This window comes from Chinchilla lanigera, unplaced genomic scaffold (genome assembly GCF_000276665.1).
Source record: "Chinchilla lanigera isolate Chin_1 unplaced genomic scaffold, ChiLan1.0 scaffold00017, whole genome shotgun sequence".
NCBI lineage: Eukaryota > Metazoa > Chordata > Mammalia > Rodentia > Chinchillidae > Chinchilla > Chinchilla lanigera.
The window spans coordinates 18,381,333-18,402,792 of NW_004955418.1; the positions used below are offsets into that span (position 1 = coordinate 18,381,333).

General features: G+C 35.4%; 1 protein-coding gene across 11 annotated transcripts in view; it reads left to right on the top strand.

The window, feature by feature from the left end:
* The window catches only part of Fam172a (family with sequence similarity 172, member A), a 410,259-nt gene that overhangs the window by 167,509 nt on the left and 221,290 nt on the right, over positions 1–21,460 (top strand). For all 11 annotated transcript variants that reach the window (XM_013512947.1, XM_005382264.2, XM_013512945.1 and 8 more), the window contains one exon: positions 7,827–8,045. In XM_013512947.1, the coding sequence (XP_013368401.1) occupies positions 7,827–8,045 (219 nt within the window). The remainder of the gene's footprint in view (positions 1–7,826; positions 8,046–21,460) is intronic.

A 21,460-nucleotide genomic window follows, 5' to 3' on the forward strand; every position in this document is an offset into this window, starting at 1 on the left:
AATTTTTAAGCCAGTATGAATTTTTATATGTTTTATGTATACCAAAGGGTCACAGATGGCAGAAAGATTTGTTACCATGAGGTAGTGTAGCATTTTGTGATTATAAAATTAATCTGTCTCTAAATCTGTTTAAAGAGTTTTTGCCATCTAATGAGCAATATAAATTATTAATATTTTCATGTTCTTGGGGACATTCACAGCCATAATTTTACCAACACAGCTGTTTGACCCAGTGACATCATGTTTTGCATATTTTTGCATTTTAATGAGCTAGTCATTTAAAAGGTTACAAAGAAACCATAACTCATAAGTAATTAAATTATTTAGCAGAAGAAGTATGAGAAGATCTTCTGACATAGGTCACTGTGGGAAGGGAAATTCATAGCTGTACTTAGTTGCACCTGTTTGTTGGGAAGTAGCTGTGGATAGGAGCTTTTCTCTTACATTTGTAAATGCTGTTATTTTGTAAAATATCTGAATGTATACCGCAAGAAGTGCACACATCCATACACACAGACCCAAAACAGTACATTTTCATTGTGGTGGGCTAACTTTGAATACTTTTAATACAACCACAAACATAATTTACTGTTTGAGGTTAATCATCCCTGAAAGTCTAACTACATTGGTCTTATCATTATATTCTCCTTTGTTTTTCTTTTTATGTAGTTCTTTTTCTTGAAAAATAAAGTATCTCCAGACAGGCATTTCAGCGATTTGTACTCGATCCTGATTTGGAATTTTCCACTGAATGGAAATATCTGAAAGTGAAAGGTGACTCTTAGTATACTACATAGATATACTCTTAATTCTGCCTAACACAATACTTGGTGGATAGTAGATGCTTATTAAATATTTGTTGCATCAGATCAGTTTACTGATTTATTGACTCAGTGAATTCTTGGAATCATTTATTAAGTGCTCATTCTTAGAAGTGGACTCTAGAACCACAAGCAAAGGACTTCTATATTTTTGGAAAAAATAACCATAAGTATTTTAAACACATAATGTTTTAACTGAAGGAAAAAGAAAGTGAAAGTGGCATGTTTTAAGATGTGTAAAATGTTTTATATAAGATGGTTCAAAAGCAGGTTTGACCAGTCATTTAAGAATATATTTGTATAGGGTATAATTGGGTCAAAGTGATATTTTGAAAAACCATGTGCCTACTTGTGATGTTTGCTATCTGATATTTGCATAATTTTATAAGGGTTTTAATGTGAAGTTAGAGAACGTTGGACTTTAGTCATCACTCTAAATTATAAGTGTATAGCTAGCAGATAGAGCAGTACAATTCGTAAGAGAAATTTACCCATTCAGCTCTGATGTGGGTCTTGCAATAAAGATGTCCACAGGGTTCCCTAGACCCATTTAAAGATTTTGGTCTGTCATTGTCTTAGAGCCAGTTAAAAATCACTGTTTTTAACTTTAATTTGTGACTATGTGGATGTCTGTGTCATTTTATAGGAATGGCAAGCAAAGAACAGGAAAAGTTTTCTGAAACTGTAATGTTAAGTCAATTTCCACCCTTGATAGTGAATAAAAATCACACTTATTTTGTGGTACTGTTGCATGTTGATAGAAATAAGTTAATCATTAGAAGATAAATTTGTAAAGTTTAAACAACGTAGTGTTCGTAATCCTAGAAAAAGTTAGAAACAGAGCAGGTGATAATATGGACAAGTGCAAAGTGAATGTTTTAAAATAAATAGCAGTTGGATGACCTGAGATGTCAGAACTGGAGACAGGGGTGTGTGTTTGTCAATATATCCTTCATGTTTTACAGACTCCTAAGGGAACAAGGGAAGATACAATTTCACCTTTTCTGTGCCAAAACATTTTAATTATATCTTCTTCCAGCTACAGCGGTTCAGTAACCAAGGAGCTGACATTGATGCATGTGTTGATAAAGCTGCAAACATTCAAAATGAGATTAACAAAGATTTTGAGCAAAGGGTGACAGCTAATTTTGCACAGTATTCTGCATCTAATTCAGGCCTGCGTAATAACAGAATATTTTAGAACTGTTTTGTTATTCAAAGGGACTTTCATGATGCATTTATGTTTGTGTATATCTCTGGATTACACTCAAGAAATTATCTGTTGTATGGCTTAAAACTATTTGCATCTGTGTTGTAACACTGAAATATTAAAGGGTTATTGTAAGTTGTTTTGGGTTTTGTTTTTGGAAATCATGCTAGGAAATCTTTGCCTGATCTTAATTAACATTGAACACTCTACCTAACAAAGGTGTAGAGATGGCAAACACATATTTTCTTATATTACTTAGTATGCACTAATAAAATGACCAATAAAAGTTATATGCAGTTTAATTAATAAAACTGTAGATTCCTTATGTTTTTGAGCTCTTTTGAGCACATTTCAGTGTATTTCTTTTCTATTCTCTATTTGAAGGCAGCTGACAATCTTCTTTCACTTTTCTTTTTGTTTGTGAAATTTTCTTTCTTTCTTTCTTTTTTTATCCACTCACTTCTCCATCTGCTTTCACTTTTGTTTGCTTGGGCCGTCTCTCATCCCAACTTGATAATGAGGAATGCAGTGTGACCCTGACCTCTATCAGCCCATGCATGACCTTCTGACTCTACCATATAACCTTTGACCTTCTCTTTGACAGCTTGATTAATTACCCTGTGTTATGATTTATGAGTAAGTGCTATGTAAAAATAATAGACAACAGGTGGTCCCCTGAAAACTTTTTGTGGCATGTTTTCTTTTACTGACTAACTTGATGAGCTATTTGAAGTGGGGAACTTAACTGCAATAACTGTCTTGGTCCATTTTATGATATTTTTTTATGCCATGAAACGTAGCATTAGAATTCAGGAAGCTCCAAGTTGAAACACGATGCTGGTGAACATTTTACAAAATATCAGTAGGGTGTTGTTACCTAACTGCACGTGGAGAAGAAGCACAAAAAAGAGTCAAATGACATTTCAGTTGTTTCAGTCCCAGGTCACGTCTTGAGAAAATTGCTGAAATAATGGAGGGGGCATTTTTCAAGCAGAGCTGCAGCTCCAACAGCTATGTTTACTTTAACGCTTCACTAGTGACTTCTGATTGGCTGTCATGACCTCATCTCACTGTTGCACCTAGGATGTTGCAACAGTGACATATACATACCCTTTCCGTGAAAAGAGATGAGAATACACACAACATACATCTTTCACCAAAGATGAATGGACAGTGGTTTGTCTCTTTTAGCCCTGGGCAGTTGCAGTATGGAGATAAAACACTTCGGGTTTCATTTCCCTGGAGGATGAGCACCTATCTTGTTTCAAATCAAGCAGACAGAATGTTGAACTTGAAAAATATGATTGATAAATCTATGTAAAATGATCTCTTGCAGAACTTTGCCCAAAGACCAAATGGGTGATTCCATAGGTTGAAGGATTCCACCGTGGCCCCTGCCCTCCGGTCTCATGTGGCTGCAGTGTTAGCAGGTTAATATGCAAAGCCAGTATTTGCAACTGATTTTGTATTTAGCTAACCAAAAGAGATTTGAAAAGATGCAGAATTTGTCCCTCTTTTCCATCCTCCTTACAATTGGTAATCAAAAGTAAATTAGCTTGAATTAATCTTCAGGTTTTTCCCCAATATTATTTGTGATCAAATGTAATCTGGTTTTGGTCAGGCCTTTTTAAATTTATCTATTTGCAGATATCTATTTAAATTTATCTATTTTATCTTATTCATAAGCATATTTCTGTACTGATTTAACTCTGTAGCAAGTTATCCTCCTTGCTTCTTTGAGTTTGGTGTCATCTGTCCGTTTTAGACCTGACCCAAGCCGATCAATATTTGTTGATTGAATGATAAATTAGCTATTATTTATTAGTAAGTTCATTTAGAGACTCCAAAGTAAAGAAGGCCAGGGGTGGAGGCCATGTATTTTATTTAAATCACAAGGAGTACTTGTGCTGAATAAAATGCTACATCTAGCAGTAAACTTTTGAGGATTTCTTATTAAGACTACATAGTTAAGGCAGGCCTCAAAATTAAACTACAGTGATATATACAAAAATACAGAAAGTAGAACTAGTTGAATTAACTCTTCCTTTTACCTACATCTGTCCTCTTGATCTACTAGACTGTGAGATCAAACCTAAGAGTTAATTAACAACTCTATGTATGCTTTGTCTCTTGAAATATTGGATATTCGAATTGGTTTGGGTAAATCATTATGAAAGATGCCAGAAGTTTTGTTTATTTAGTTGTAGAATGTTAGATAATCATTTTTATCATGTTTGTTTAAAGATAACAGAAGAGATTTCTGTGTGTGTTTCAAATGGCCTTAACTTATCATCCTGTTCAAAATTTAGCATGCTTAAGGAATAATTAAATATGAAGACAGTATTTCAATATAAAATATTTTAAGGTTTTAACCCTAAATTATGAAGCATTCTTTCTTAGGGTAGCAGTGTACAGTTCTTTTATGATAATATACTAACTGCCTTATCATGTAGTTTTGGAAAAATTTGCAGAGCTGTTCACTGAAGGGCATATTAGCAACTTGTTTTACTTATTTTGCTGTGTAATTACTGAGGTATGGAGAATAACAATTACTTTTCCAAATCATATGTACTGTGAGTTTTAAAGATGTAATTTTTATTTAAAAGTTAAGTTTAACTGCTGACATTTTTTTGCTATGACTATTTAGCTTCTATATATTAATGATGACAGTCCAAAATCTTTTTACTTTGCATGAGAAATTTTTTGACATTATTATGAGAAAAAGTGGAAGAGATTCTTACTGTGTATCTGATGTTAGAGCCAGTGTAGGTGGAGTAGTCTATTTTGTTGTACCTTCTTTTTCTTTCTCTTTATTAAATGGTTGTGAATGTTCTTTGTGTCTGTTGCATCAATTATATTATCAGTAAAATTTTAGTTGAAAAATACTAGGTTTTTTATGGAATGGTAATTTAATTTTCAACCAAGACACTTACTAAGAATGAACACTTCTTTTTGCAGAAAATGTTCCTCAACAATTCTTTTTATTATTATTAATTCAATTGGTTGTCTGAAATACCTAAAGATAAAATATTTTCCAAGTAATTTAGGTGTTCAAAGAGATACATTCATTGTTGAAATCTAAATGATGAAATTTTTAATTGATACTGATGATTTTAAAATAAAATCATTTTCTTCTGCTGATGCCTCAGTGAAAAATTGATGCTGTACCTTTATAAAATTGAACAAAAGGGTCATGTAATTTTCACTTACATAATCAATAACTTAGACAAATACTACTTCTTTCATGATTTTTGTGTGTCCATTTTTCATACTTATCTAGACTGGATGTTTCAAATTTCAAAGTCTGTTTAAAATGAAGTGGGCACAGTAATTTTAGTCGATTATTCCTAAAAATTGAAATAAAAACTTGTTTGATTTTATGAAAATGTTTATAATAGTTGAGTTATGAATTGTTGTCACAGTTTTATAATTCTGGTGACTATAAACTTTGCTCACAGTGGTCCCTTATTTGAAAGTCATTCAATATGGAAAAACAATACTTACCATATAGCAATAATAAAGTCCAACTGTGTTACCTTAAGTTTGAAATTTTTGGTGTTGTATTTACAATGTAGTATAGCGTTATTTCCAGTTTAAGAACTGGAAGATTCTATTTGGGACTTGCTAGCTCAATCTTGTGTGTGAGTATGAGAGGGTGTGTGTGCATGTGCGTGCGTGCGTGCGTGTGTGTGTGTGTGTGTTTAAAGTTCAATTCACTCAGAGATGGCAGGGAAGAAACATGACAGGAGACCACTTACTCATGGTACAGAATCTAGTAAGGAGGCAATTTTCTTTTTGGCCTATGGTGACCTTTTTTGACTACGTTCCTTACACCAGAGACAGTGTACTGAATGCCTCTATTTCACCCTGTTTAGCAGAGTGCAACAGTGTTCTTTAACTTACTTTTGGTGGGAGGAGAAGTTATAGCTGAAATTTGAGAAGGGCGTGAAAAGTTGTAAGAGGCACAAGGAAGAGGAGTAGGAACTTCTTCAAATGTGATTTTAATAACTACTCAAGTGTGTCCAACTGTAGAAAATCACCAAGTGACAATCTGTCTACCTGACAGTGATCACAATGAATTACAAGACTTTTGAATAGCTCTACAGAGAATAAAGCAGGACCAAATAAAATATCTTTTGTTGGTAAAACTTTTGACTTACCAGCTAAGAAACTTAAAAAAAAAATCTCGTATCCTTTGAAGCAAAATGTTGAAATTTGTAAAGCATTTGTAAGTGCTTCATGAAGGAGGCATTTATTTATCTAAAAGTTTTATTTGAACATCTGTTGAAGAATATGTGCTATTTTGTTAATCGGTTGTTATAGATTATTGTATAGTATTCTGATATATAAGTTACCTTAACAGTTCTGCCACTAAAAGTAGAACTTCATTTATCTTCAAAATCTCCAAACAGTCATGGTTACAGACAATAGTGTCATCTAATGTGAGGTGAAAATTTAAAGAATCCCAATGAATTTTGTAAGTAGGTTGCCAAATCAAGTATAGAAAAGCCAACCAAATGCAGCAATAGTGTGTTTAGCAGTAAGGTAATGGAATCCATGCTGACATTGGTTTGTCTTTACTCTCTCCAGTTTTTAAAAAATCTTTCAGTTGGTTTGGCTAAATAAATAAATAAATAACATTTAAGCCTCAGAGTAGATTCTATAGTAATAAGTTTGAAAAACTATACTTTTTTTTTTAGTAATGTTGAGCATTTGATAAGCTTTATTTTCTACAACTCTTACTTTTTTATCATAATATGTAGCATCTTTAAGTTTGACCTTATAGAATTTTACAAGAACATAATGGAAACACCCACAATACAGCATTGAATAGAACCGACAGATATATAATAGCTTCAGAAAGTAGCATTGCACGTGCTTGTCACTGGTTATTGTTTATCCTTCTCTGGTTTCTCATGGTTAGACTGTTCCATCAGTTATAAATATCAAAAGTTTTCCTAATTATAACCATAGAAATGTTTGCCTGGTTAGAAATAAATCAGACAGGAGAACATCTGTTTTATACACTGAAAGAAAGCCTTAATGAGCCGAATAAGCTATATTTTTAAACTTTGGAACTTTATTTGTAGTTCTTTGTGTAATATTTCTTAATAAAGAGAAATTATTATAGTAGTTTCAAAAGTGAAATTTCAAGGTTAAAGAAGTGTTTCCATACATCATAATAAGGTATTGGTTTATTTTGTGTAATTTCTTAAATCTCCTGAAAGAAAAGAAGTGAGTAAAATCCAAGATGCTGTAGAGACTATGTTTCTAGTAATAGAAATGTGTGCATTTCTTGAATGTTAGATCAGATTTATTGCTTTTAAATTGAATATTCTTTTTACCACTGAAAAAATTTTTAAAAGCTCATTAATGGGCAATTCTAAAGAAAAATCCTAAAAAGTGTAGTTTCAATTGTTAACTTCAATTTCAGTGAGGTTGTTTTCAAAAAATACGTATTATAAATATTAATGTGATTTGGAAGTATACTTTGATCATTTATTTCACTCACTTTTAGGCTGTCAGAGATCTGAATTTTTAATTTAAGATTATAGTATTTATGTTGGAATCATGTCTTTTTGTTCTTATAGATGTTATGTGTTTATTTACATATTTAATAAAAACAAGCTACTGCAAAGGACTTTTTATTGGAAAACTTTAAACTATAATTTTTCCTAAAAGAATATTTTATTGAACATGCAACTACATTAAATTCATCAAATTTTAGAAATTTTATTGTGAGTCAAAATGGATTCCAAGATTAACTTCTGGTATATTCTTTTATTTCCAAACAGGAAGGATATGGAGTAATAGTGCTGAATCCCAATGAGAACTATATAGAAGTAGAAAAGCCCAAGATGCATGTGCAGTCAACTTCTGATAGTGCAGATGAACCAGCAGAAAAAAGGGAAAGAAAAGATAAAGTCCTTAAAGAAACAAAGAAGCGGCGTGATTTCTATGAGAAGTATCGTAACCCTCAAAGAGAAAAAGAAATGATGCAGTTGTATATCAGAGTAAGTGAGATGACTACTTGCCTTTCTCATTTCCTTTACTTTATGTTTTATTTCATATGCAGTATTTTTTTTAGTAAACTTAATTGTTTAGATTTTAACCATTTGTATCCCATGCTTCTCTACTTGGATGAGATGTTCTGGTTATTATTGAAAATGACATAACAGGTCATTCTTATTTAATTGTGACATTTTATAGAAGTGTTAAATCAGTTGCAGTTTCCTTTTGTGTCACATGCTTCATCAAGGAAAATTCTCTAAAATAATTTTATCGTATGTGCAGAAGGAAGAAAACTGCCCAGTCTACCTTCCCAGCAGGCCATTTCTTTAAGGTATTATGCTGTTATGTATAGGAGAGAGTACGTGTAGCTGATAATTCTGAAACATATTACCTGCTGAATTAATAGCACACTGTTAAAACAGTCTTCATCTTGGGTGGTAAGTTTTACTAGGGAATGATTTGTTTTCATATGAGCAACAACCCATCTATGATGTCTAAGTTTAACTTCTGAAGGAAGATGGGGGGAGAAAGAGTAATTAATACCTTAATAAATATTGATGCAAAAACTGTTCAGGGATAGTGTAATGTGGGAATTCTTGTCCTTTGCTCTTCTCTTCCCAGTGAGCCTTTGCACTTTGTAACGCTAACAGCATGAGATCGTTACAGCAGAGCTGCTGAGGGATATCTGATTGTGTAGGGACACAAACAGTTGTATTTGTGCTTTGACATATTCTTCGTGATATATATATGTACATATATATGTATACGTGCATTGTATAAATGAGACAAATATGTGCAATTTTAAGGTCCTTATTATGGATGCTAAAAGTTTATTTTTAAATAGTAAGTCATGTCAGAAATGCTACTGGGTAAAAAGTAAGATAGTAAATTGAGAATGTTCTTCAAAAAGGAGCCACTGATAGCATTTAAATTAGACAGATTAACTTTATAATTACACTATAGGAGAGGAGTAAGATTTTAAAATATTCAACTTGAGCTACTTTTACATTTGGCTTAAAAGATCACTAATGGAATATTTCATCCAACCTTTGAGGGGAAATATGTTGCTTTCTAAATTTTTAAGTTATTATATTTGTAGTCAAGGCACAACTACTCTTATTTTTGGAACTGTACTTTAGACACTCAAGACATTTAATTGAGTCGAGTTGTGAATGTAGCATGTAAATTCCTAAGATCCCCCAAACTGTTTCCTGACCAAGAATAGCCAAAACATTCTGTGGGATGAGTTAAACAGAAGTTAAACAGATTACAAAATTTAAACATTGAAAATCATATTAGTATTTAACAAATATTTATAATTGCTAGATTATGAGTCAGTATTAGACCTGTTTGTTTTCATATAGTTACAGACCCTTTCTTTCCTATGACTGCATCAGGATCATGATGTCACCTTCTTCTCCATCCTAACCTTTCTGCTGTCACCATCATCTATGACAAAGTTAAATTTTTAAAACTTACCTCTGATACTCACATTTCAAAAATGAACTTTGTAAGGTTTTTGAAATATACAAATGATAAAGACTATTCACTTGTCTGTGTGAAATTCAATGAAACAGTGATTTGGTGTGTTAAGGTTTTCATTTCTTCTTAAACAGTTTCTTTTATTTGTCTATGACATGTACAAATTTAGCATGTATCTCAAACATCTGCCTCTGGGTTTATTTCTTTCTATTTTTCTCTATCTTGTCACCATGGCTTTGATTTTTTTCCTTTTGTTCTCTTGTATGTGTGCATTTTCTTTACCCTGTTTTTTGCAATAGCTTCGTTTATCCCTGCATCTATTTTTTCTTACACCAAAGGAAAAAAATCCCTTTATGTTGCTTCATTAAGACATGCTCTCTTTCCCTTTGTCTTTCTGAAATTCTTTTCTTTCCTTTGCAGTCCTTGTTTTTGCATTTTTTTCTTGTGTCTTTTTGCTTCTTTTTTGCTTGCTCCATTTCACTCATCAATTTAAGTTCCCATTGACAGCATTAAAAGATAAAAACAGACTCATGTGCCTAACACAACTTTGTATGGGATAGTCTTAGTTAATGAAATGGCTGTTTCTTTAATAAACAGTTTTTCTCTTAAAATATTCTGGAATTGTGCAGAATAGCAGAGGTTTGAAACTCCTCAAACATACTTCTGGATAGTAAGTTTGGTTCTTTAATGGGAAATAGGAAGAAGGGCTCCTGTTGTGTGAAATGTTACTTATTAGGTAATTTTGATCTACTCAGGAAATGTCTTTTTCCCTGTACATATCTTCAGCTAGCAAATATTTGCCAGTTTGACTTCGAATATGGAGTATGATAAAGAGAAATTAACTTTTATTCATATACTTCTCTGTCATTTACATTGGAAGTTCTCATCTGTTTCTTTGAGACAGCCTAATTTGGTACGTGGATCGAATAATTTTATCCATATTTTGTAGTTAATGAAATTGCTACATATGTGTTTCTCTAGGGTAAAATAACTAGTGAAATAACAAGTGTTAAAACCAGGACTTACAATTATTATAGATTCTTGCTCCTTTTCCTCTTTGCTATATTGTTCTATCAGTTGAAAACAAAGTGTGTATCTGAAATACGAAAATTAAACCTTATACAATAAAGGTATTAAATGATATAGTAGCTCTTGATGACAGCAGAGGTAATTGTCCATAAACAGTATGTATTCTCATATTGGATCATAATATTGATCTAGACTTACAAAGAAAGAGACTGAAGCTCAAAAGCATTCAGTAATTTCCGGAGGTCACTCAGATCTTACTAAGCTCCATGAAGGTGTTTGCGGTCTGTACAATTCAGTATAGACCTCCCAGCCTATATAGGAGCTTCCTAATAAAATGAAGAATAGAGTCTTAATGATAAATTTTAAATACGATGATGGAGCCAGTATTACAATCCCAAACTTTTTTGTCAGAAGTCCTAAATTATTAAAACATGATTTTCTGTGAGGAAACATTCAAACATACCAAAACAAGCAATAAATCCTAAATTGTTGGTCTCCTACCCAGTCCAGTATCCAGTATTTCATCCCCAAAATTAGTGTAATTGGTTTCATGAATTAATCTACTCATTATGATGCACTCACTAATTTATTTGATATATTGATCTGTACATTTTTATCTGAATATATAAAAGTAGAATATCCCACTCTCATTTTTAACTGTATCATTGTAGTCCACTGAGGATGAAAATGGAAATGTTTCATCCTGACCGAATGCTATGTCTGTTTTACACATTTGCTATACCCTCACATCCTTTGTACTTTATGGCATCTGTAACCTTGCTGTATGTTCTTCCCCTATTCCGAATTCTACCCATGTTGTAGTGTTCAGCTGAAATTTCCTGGCACTAAGACAGGTAGAAATAATTAGGATTATTTAACTTATGTGGAACTTACCTTGTGCTGTATGGAGGCAATGCTTGTCTTTTGTCTCATCATTTTATTAATATTACCAGTTTATCTTTTTTGCCCTTGTCCTAATCTGGCTGGAATTCTTTAGACCTTTGAGCTACCTTTATATATTTTGGCACTGTATGTCAATCCTTAGCAACGCAGATATGAACAACTGTTTACAACAGTGTGAGCTTATTGTGGGAGAACCAGAAACTGATACTAAACCAACTTGGCAGAATTTAATCCCCGGGAAGGAGACTAAGGCAAGAGCCCTTGGTGTAGAGATACACAGAATAGGGACTGACAACAGAGGAATGAAACTTATTTAAGTATCTAACTGGAGGATAAGAAGTTGTTTTCTAAGGAGGACCAGTTCATAGAACTTTCGAGATTCTGAGCACAATGCAGGCAAAATGACATTGATGTCGACCTGGTGATATCCAGTTAGAAGTCCATGACCATCTCTTTCCTAAGGTACGCCCTAGTGGGGAGCTGTGGTGATGGGAAGTAACGAAGGATTAGACCCAACGTGTAAAAAACAAAAGCAAAAACTGATGCTGAGGGTGCAGATGGGGAATAGAGTTACATGGCCACAGCAAGAAAAGTCGAAGTGTAGAGGAGACATTTTCAGAGTGGGAATCTTGGCAGAGCCTAGCATTACACATTGAAGATACTCAAATATTTATGGATTGATTGCTTGTTGACATCCATCAAAAATCTTTTTCCTAACATGCAAGATATTTGGTGGTGTCTAGTTTTCTGACTGATTTTTTGAGAACTCATTTGAAGTTTTGCAGTTGTTCAGAAACAGCCAGCTTGGATAAACTGAAGCTTTCTTCTAAAAGATATTTCTGATGTCCAGATTTGGGTATGTTCGCAGTATTCGTGAGGGCTGATAAATGTCATCCTGTCCTTTCTTCTGGACTTTTTCCATGTCTGTACTGATGACTTCTACTGGAGTCATTTCAATCTAACTGTTTTAGCAACTAAATTTAATTTATTTATGCTATAAACGATGACTATTTAATCTCCAGACTTTTTTATTTTCCAATATAGGTTGACTATTCCATATCTGAAATTTTGAAATCAAAAAGTGTTTCAGAAGGCTGGGCATGGTGCCACACACCTGTAATCCTAGCACTCCAGAGTGAGGCAGGAGGATCACTTTCAATTTGAGGCCAGCGTGGTCTATAAAGTGAGTTCAAGGCCAGCCTGAACTGCATAGTGAAACCCTGTCTCAAAAACCGCCCCACAAAAAAAATTTTAAAAAAATGTTTTAGATATTGAAGGGTTTTCAGGTTTGGGGATATTTGTATAGATTCTTAACAGTGGAGCATTCCAAATGCAAAAATCCAAAATCTGAACTGCTTCAGAAACCAAACTTTTTGAGCAGCAAGTGACTGTGTAGTCAAATATTTGAGCATTCCTTTTCCATGTTATCTAGTAAATAGCTAGTCTCCTTTCAACTTTATGCAAGTATCCAGTTTACACAAGCAGACATAAAGCAGGACCCAGGCCTAAAAGTTTAAGATTAGTAAAATATAATTTTATTTTACTTGCTAAGTGAGTATAAATAGAAATGACTAACTAGTGCATTATGTAGCACATTTCTGCTGCATTAGTAGCAGAGCATGAGAGATCAAAGGACTTACTCTTTTCTGTAGCAACTTTCCTTAACTATGAAATAATGTACTTGCTGGCATATATTATGGCTTATTAAGGGGATTGATTTGGTCTAGGCAATAAACATCATGTCAGACATGCCTGGCAGGAAAACCTGCTTAATATGTTTTGTAATAAGATGGAATTTTTTGTACTCGAAAACATCTGCCAACTGAATTCAAGAGTGAAGACAGAAAATGTCATCAATTTAGTGGTAATCCTATAAATTTAGTTTGTCTCTGAGCAACACATATCAAGACACATAAAATTCCCAGTGTTTTTCACCACTGGTTATAGTACTTCGTAAAACGATGAAACAAAAACATTTTATTTTTATATAATATGTTAATTAATTCATAATGAATTTTAATATTTCAACTGATAAAATTTTAACAAGCATCTTGCCAACAGATCTTTTTTAAAGCATCTGTTTTTTAATGTGTTGGGTTGAGAGCTAAGTCAAATGGCTAAATATGTACATATATTCCTTAAAAAAACATATTTCTACCCCAGAAACTACAGCTACACTACTTTCCCCCCGTGGACCACCAGGGGCTGCTGCTGTTCATATTGGATTTTGCTTTTCTTCAAAGCTGAGTATGCCAACCATACTATATCTTTAACTTCCTTTCTTTTGTAACCTAAAAAAGGCTTTTAAAATTTATCTGGGGAAAATAGGCTAGGCTAGTAATTTAATAATCAATCTAAAATATATATATATTAATATTGTAAATTTTTTCTGCATTCCAAGGCATTTCTGTTTTTCCAAATCAACTGAAAACCTGTGCACATTGAAGGTAGATTGCAATAATGACTACTTTTACTTTTTTTTCTAGTGTATTCATAACATTCAGAATCATTCCATTGCAGGTGTAGTGTGGAGGTGAGATCAAAAGTGTGGAGATTGACAGACACTCTTTTACCTGAATAGTGTGACTTAACTTCCCTACTCCTCAGTATTTTGTCTGGATAATGGAGTGATAATAATTTATGTAAAGTAAATATGACATCAGACACTTAGTCTTAAGGCTTTAGGATGAATAAATAACATCTCTTAAAATGAGAGTCAGTTGAGAAAGTATCCAGCTTTGAGGAGCCTTGGTCTTTGTGCCTTTTAGTGTCTTTCTGAGGGACTTTTTGTGACAGCACCCTGTACTCCATTTCTGTGACACCAACTGTCCAACAGTTCTATTCATTTCTGCCCTTATTTACCTGGAGTGAGTGTCACATTCCACAAATTAAAAGATTCAGTCCCAGAAAATAATCCTCACTTCAGACACCAATCTCATGTCCTAACGTGGCCACCCCTGCTTCTGTTTCGCTGGATATAAATTGGGGTTCCCACGATGCCCCTCAGATTCAATAACTTGCAAGAATGGCTCACACAACTCAGGAAAGTACTTCGCTGCACTGGTTTATTCTAAGGGGCTCAGGAGCTAAGTGACTCAGGAGCAAGCAGATGGAAGACGGGCATAGTACAGTGTGGGTGGGACTGAGGCACCTTCTCCGCCCCCCTTTAGCACGTTCACTAAGCCAAAGAGAGGCTCTCTGCTTTTCAAGCTCCATGGCTGAGGCTCAGGTTTCTATCATGTAACCTGACCAGCTCCATCCCGAGGCTATCTAGGACCTTGTGCTAAATCACCTTATTACCTGAAAATCAGCAATGAAAGGAGATTGCTATAATTAACAGAAGGTACTTCTGTCCTCAGAATTCCAAAGGTGTTAAGGAACTCTGTTCCAAGAACCAGGGGCAAAGACCAAATATAGTTTTATAGTATGCCACAGCATTGTGCCCAGAATAGTACTGCATGCCTTAGTTTGGAACTCTCTATATTATTACATAGGAATCAGAAGAAAAGGCAAGAAACATCAGTTTTATCAACTATTATGGTTCAACTACAAAATCGGATTCTGCTGTGTGGCTAGCAGAATGCCTGATGTATTCTCGCTGAGAGGAATTTCCTGTCTCTCCAAGCATCCGCTTTGCCTTCTGCACAGTGGAAAGTGAGCTGGAGTGCACCCTTCCTGCAGGCTCACTTTGCAGGTGCGCAGAAGGGTAAGGCTGCACGGTCAGCATCCTCTCTGTAACGTGCTCATTGCAGAAATCCCTCCTCCTCTGGAAAAGGAAGAAAGAGGGGTGAGGAGAGGAACTGGGAACCTTGCTTTCAGGTGCCTCCTTCCAAGGAAGCCCGAAGAGGAGGAGCTGCGATTAAGAAAGTGCCTACTAACAGATCACTATTACCTGCCTTTTCTAACACATCAAAAAAGACCTTAGAAGAGACCCAGAATAGCAAAAGTAATCCTGGGCAACAAGGACAAGTCAGATGGGATCACAATCCCTGACCTGAAATTATACTACAAAGCTACTGTCATAAAATCAACCTGGTACTGGCTAAAAAACAGACCTGAGGATCAATGGAACAGACTGGAAGAAACAGCCACAACCCAAAACACACTCAGCCACCTCATCTTTGATAAAGGGGCCAAACAAATTCACTGGAAGAACAATAGCCTCTTTAATAAATGGTGCTGGAAAAATTGGCTTGCTACCTGCCAAAGACTGAAAATAGACCCAAGCCTATCACCGTGAACCAAACTCAAGTCAAAATGGTTCACAGATCTCAATATTAAAACAGAAACACTAAATCTATTGGAAGAGAAAGTAGGTAAAAACCTTGAAGACATAGGGGTAGGCAGAGAGTTCATGAACAAAAACCAAATTGCGCATGAAACACTTGAAAGAATCAACAACTGGGATCTCATCCTACTGAAAAGTTTCTGTACATTTAAAGAAATCACCAGCAGAATAAAAAGAAAACCCACAAACCTGGAAAAAATTTTAGCTGACTGTCCCTCAGACAAAAGGCTTCTATCTAGAACAAATAAAGAATTAAAAAATATCAGCCCTCCCAAATTGAAAGACCCAATCCAAAAATGGGCAGCTGAGATGAATACATACTTCTCAAATAAGAAAATACAAATGGCAAACAAATACATGAGAAATAGTTCAACATCGTTAGTCATTTGAGAAATGCAAATTAAAACAACGCTGAGATTCCACCGTACCCCAGTAAGAATAGCTAGCCTTAAGAAATCAACCAATAACAAATGCTGGCAAGACTGTGGAGAAATAGGAACCCTTCTCCACTGCTGGTGGGAATGCAGACTGGTGAAACCACTGTGGAAATCAGTTTGGAGATTCCTCAGAAAACAAGGTCTAGGGGCTGGGGATTTAGCTCAGCGGCAAAAGCACCTGCCTGGCAAGCGCAAGGTCGTGAATTCAATTCCCGGTACCGGAGAAAAACCAAAAAAAAAAAAAAAAAAAGAAAACTAGGTCTAGCGGTCCCATTCAACCCAGCTATTCCCCTTCTGGGTATTTTCTGAGAAGATCTAAAAACATCATATCACAGCAATATATGTGCACCTGTGTTCATAGGAGCACAATTTGTAATTGCTAAATTGTGGAATCAACCCAAATGTCCATCCACCGAGGATTGGATAAGAAAATTGTGGCACTTTTATATGATGGAATATTACTCAGCTATAAAGATATACTCGAGGTCTTTATACATAAATGGTCACAACTAGAGACCATACTCATAAGTGAAATAAATCAGACCTGCATGGGTAAACACCACATTGTTTCACTAGTGTAAAACCTGAAAGAATTAATTTAAACTAGGAGGTATGATAGACAGTGTGAAATGATAGGAAAACGCTCAAGGGTAAAGGGCAACTGGGATGTGGGGAAAAAGAAGGCAAAGAAGGAGAAATTTTGTATGTGTGTATACACAGGATAGTTAATATAGTTGTTCTACTGCCTTCTATGTCTTTGCTGAAAGAAACTGTCAATTAGTCCTTGATTGATCAATATTGCATGTGTCTATCTGTTTTCATGAGAAGCCACTTTGAAGATATCAATATGTAAGACAACAAGCATTGTTAATTTCCTACCACTTTGTTTGTAACTGTATTGTCTGTACTGTTCTTTTGCTATTTTGTAAAAGGTTGTCTGTCTTTAATGTTTTCTTCCTTTTATTTTTATAATTTAAAAAAAAGACCTTAAAAATGTACTCACTAACTGTTCACTAAAGCATATGTTACTTTCTTTACCTTACGGTTTTCATTTAAAAAGTAAATTGCCATCCAGTCTGATTACAGAGCAGCCACAAGATCACTGAATTCAAAAGCATTAAAAGGAACATAATTCTGCTTTCAGTCATCAGAAATTAATTTTTGTGTTTTTGTGTTTCATGCCTTCAAGCCCCAGTGAACAATTTTTTAAATAAATATTTGATAAATAAATGAGTGAATATTAATTCCTTACATGGGCCTAGGAAATAAGTGACAGACTATAGATTGACTCGATAAATATATTTTGTGCTGTTGACCAGCTTGAGGTTGGAAGAATATTAGGCTGTGTATATTATGAACTAAAATATGCCAACCAGGAAATTAGAATATTGTACTGTGAACTCAGCTGTTAATATTAAGGGTACCAGGCGTTCTTTAGGTTTGGCAAGCCGAAAATGAAGGATTGGAAATCAGTAAATGAATGGGATATTTAGATTTACAACAGAAATTATGATACAGAACAGAATTCTGAATTTTTGGGTTTTGGTTGACACTGACCATGTTGGGGGGCTGTGTCATAAACAGGGTGTATAAGTGGCAAGAATAAGAATTTCCAAATCAAAGAGATACGTGCTATACTATTTTTGGCAGCACTGACTATTAAACCCAGGACCTTTGCCCTGAGCTACATACCCAATCCTTTTCTTTCGTTTTCTCTCTTCTGTTTGTTTATTTAGAGGCAGTGTCTCTCTAAATTGCTCAATGGTCTAGGCTGGGGTCTAACTTGAGATTCTCCTGCCCCAGCCTCCCAGAGCACTGAGATTACAGGCGTTTGCCACCATGCCTGGCAGTGTGCTGCAATCTTAATTCTGTTACTGCTCAGGTGTGATTTTAGGCCAGTCATCATCCCCTCTGTTTCAGTTTCTTCGTCTACAAAATAGGGATGACCTTAGCTATCAGCCTTTTGTGAGGAGCACGGAGGACATTAATGTATATTTTTAAAAACAGTGGCATAGCTGTGAGTCAGTGTAGGACATTCCCATTGCCTTTCTCTTTCCTCTTTCCCCTTCCCCTTGAGAAACTTGGGAAGAATTACGGCAGCGCGAGGTCTTCCTTTTGGTTTATAATCAGTGATTCTCACACATTTGGTCTTAGAACCAAAGATGCTTAGCATTGCATGTTCAAACGTTATCACATGCTTAACCATTATGAACGTCACAAAAGGGTTTTTGTTTAAAGAATTAAAATTGAGCAATTAAATTTTAAGCATTTACTTCAAAATAGTAATAATAAATCCATTATATAGTGACATAAGTAACATTTTCTGAGAAATAATATGTTTTTAAAAATACATAGCAGTGTGCTATTTTTGAAAATCACTTTAATGTCTTGCTTAATAGAGAACAGCTGAATTGTTACATCTATTTCTCCATTCGCTCTCATGCTATCCTATCTTCACTGATGAATATGAAGAAAACCTCAAGTATATATGCATTTGTAAAAGAAAGGACCGTTTTAGTAGCTTTTTCAAGTAATTGTATGTATTCTTTCTGCTTCACCAACACTCAATAAAATGTAGTTTCTTGAAGATTAGTTGCTGAGTACAACCTAAGACACATTTGATACTCTCATGAAAATCCATGGTCTGAGTTGTACTTTGAATAGATCTTTTAACTACGAATAATTTTGTAACGTCATGTACCAGTCATTTGGTAAGTGTCATTTCACTGATTTCTGCAGGTCATCCAAGTGTTGATACACTTAGTTACATAGAGTAAAAAATCCCGCCCACTATTATTACTACCTATCTCATCAGAAAAAGTTTTTAAGAATTAAAAAAATGACCCAACTTACCAGGGAGGATTCATTTTCTAAAGTTTACCATTCTTAACAAAGTCCTGTTTTTAGCATTGGTTAGAAATACTGTTTTTTTCTTGGACTTTCAGCCTTACTTTGTTCATTTTCAAGAAAAAATCTTCTAAATACCCAAATCTAAATAATTATAGATTTTTCTATCAGGCTTATAGGTAAAAGTGCTGTTCCATTAAAAAGTAACTATTTTCACAGGAAATTCATTCAAGTGCACAACTGTTTTTCCTCTAAACAGCTATCATAACATAGTTTGATGTGCTTTATGTATACCTTCATTACATCACTCAGAATATTAAACAGACGTATGCAGGAATTGAGATTTTATAAACATGATTTGTGCTGCTTCATCTTTCTTTAAGGGAGGTTGGCTTTTCTTCCCTCTATTGGGCGTGAAGAGTATGAATATTAGTACCGGTTGGTACCACTGCATTCATGTGTACGAAATCACAGGAAGTTTTATCTTTCATTGCTTTTTAACCACTAGTGCAAAGGCCAACACAATAAAAAAGACAGTGTCTTAGTATTGTGGAGAAATAATTTTGACCTAGCAGGAGCCCCCTGCCCACAGGAGTTTGTGGACTACATTTCTGCAACCACTAGTCTGTGTCTCTTTTTCTGGATTTGAACATGGAAACAGAAAGAGGTGAGCTCATATGACTAAAATAAGAACCGTCTTTCCGTTGCTGTGTTAAGTCATGCAAAACTAGATCAATCATACGCACAGCTCTGCAGACGGAAATAGAGCGCTGGAGCAGGATCGAACTGGTTCACTGAGGCAGTGCACCTGCCCGGATTTAATTCTTCCCACCTGAGCCCAGGGAACGTGGCACAGACTGCCTCACCTGCTCTGTACCCATTGCCACCGTCTGTGGAACCTGAGGCGTCAGTGCACGCCGACCAGGCCAGTGAATTTGGCTATTGTTCTTCCAGTGAATTTGTTTGGCCCCTTTATTAGCCCACCCTGGTTTCAGTTTGTCTTTAGATAAGGGCACCTGTTCTCTGCGTAGTGTCCCCATGTCCCGATCCCTTGGTATTTGGGGCAGTCGCAGTGCTGGAGAACTTAGAATCTGTTTTCTGCTGCTTCACTCTCTATAAAAGAAGGTCCTGGAGAATCACATGCATGTTTAGGTTTTTTAGCAACTACGGTTTTCATTCCTTTCTTTGCTCTAATGTGGGTGGCCTCTTATGTCCGCGAGACCCCCAATTCCAGCCCTGCTGTCCTGCTGGTTCTAATTTTCTATCACATTCTACCAATCCTGTACTCTTGCCATCTCCCTGCTTTCAGTTTATCTTCTTACTTAGGGGGGTTCTTTAGTACTTAAGAGCTGGGCACTGATGTCTGGCCTAGTTGTGGTTAAGACTGAGGTTCCTCTAACTACAGCACTATGACTTCAGGCAAATCCCTTAACCAGTCTAGTTCTCCAGGTTGGGTTCTTGTTTCTTGTCAAAGGTAACATGTAATAGTTACTATCAAAAATACAAGTATGAATCCCGGGCTGGGGATGTAGCTCAGTGACACAAGTGCTAGCCTAGCAAGCGCAAGGTTCCGAGTTCAAATCCCAGTACCAAAAAAATAAAATAAAATGTATGAATCCCTCCCGCTTCCTGGATTCCTACAGACTCTATACCATTCTTAGGAAGAAGGAACAGTTTAAGGCCTTTTGTCTCCAAATTTCTCACCTCTAGCTGGGGACCTTGAGCCTCTCTTTATCCAGTTAGGAATAGTTATCTGTCTGTGTAATCCTAACAATAGTCTCATACCCCGACTTTATAGATATGTAAAATGAGGCTCAGAGATGTAAATGGAGTCATAGTTATATACCTTATAAGGTAACAAAACCAGGGGCTGAGCCCGAGTCTGTACTACATTGCAATAATGAATATTTTTTACAAGCCAGTCTCTGTGTGTGTACCTGGTCATGGGAAGTACTTACCAGCCAAGAAGTCTGAAGCTACTGCAGGTGAAGATGAGTGAAAGCCTGTGTCAGTTTTATATTGTTGACTCAAAAATGCTTTGTTTACTACTCGTGATCCTTTATTAGCCCACCCTGGTTTCAGTTTGTCTTTAGATAAGGGCACCTGTTCTCTGCGTAGTGTCCCCATGTCCCGATCCCTTGGTATTTGGGGCAGTCGCAGCACTCACATATGCACACCATGGCTTTATCAGTGCACGGAAGCACCTATGCGTGAAGCCCTTGTGTTGACATAACGGGTTAATGTGACATGTTCGCGCAGCGACCTGAGCGTGTCATTTCAATGTGTACGTTTGTAAACACTGTACAGTCGTATGTTCAGATTTGTTTGGACCCTGAAATTATAGCTTAAAATACTGTAGGGTTTTCTCATACCCTTAACTTCATCCCAGTAGTCTTTCATTCGTACTGAAGAAAAACACTGAATTTTTTTT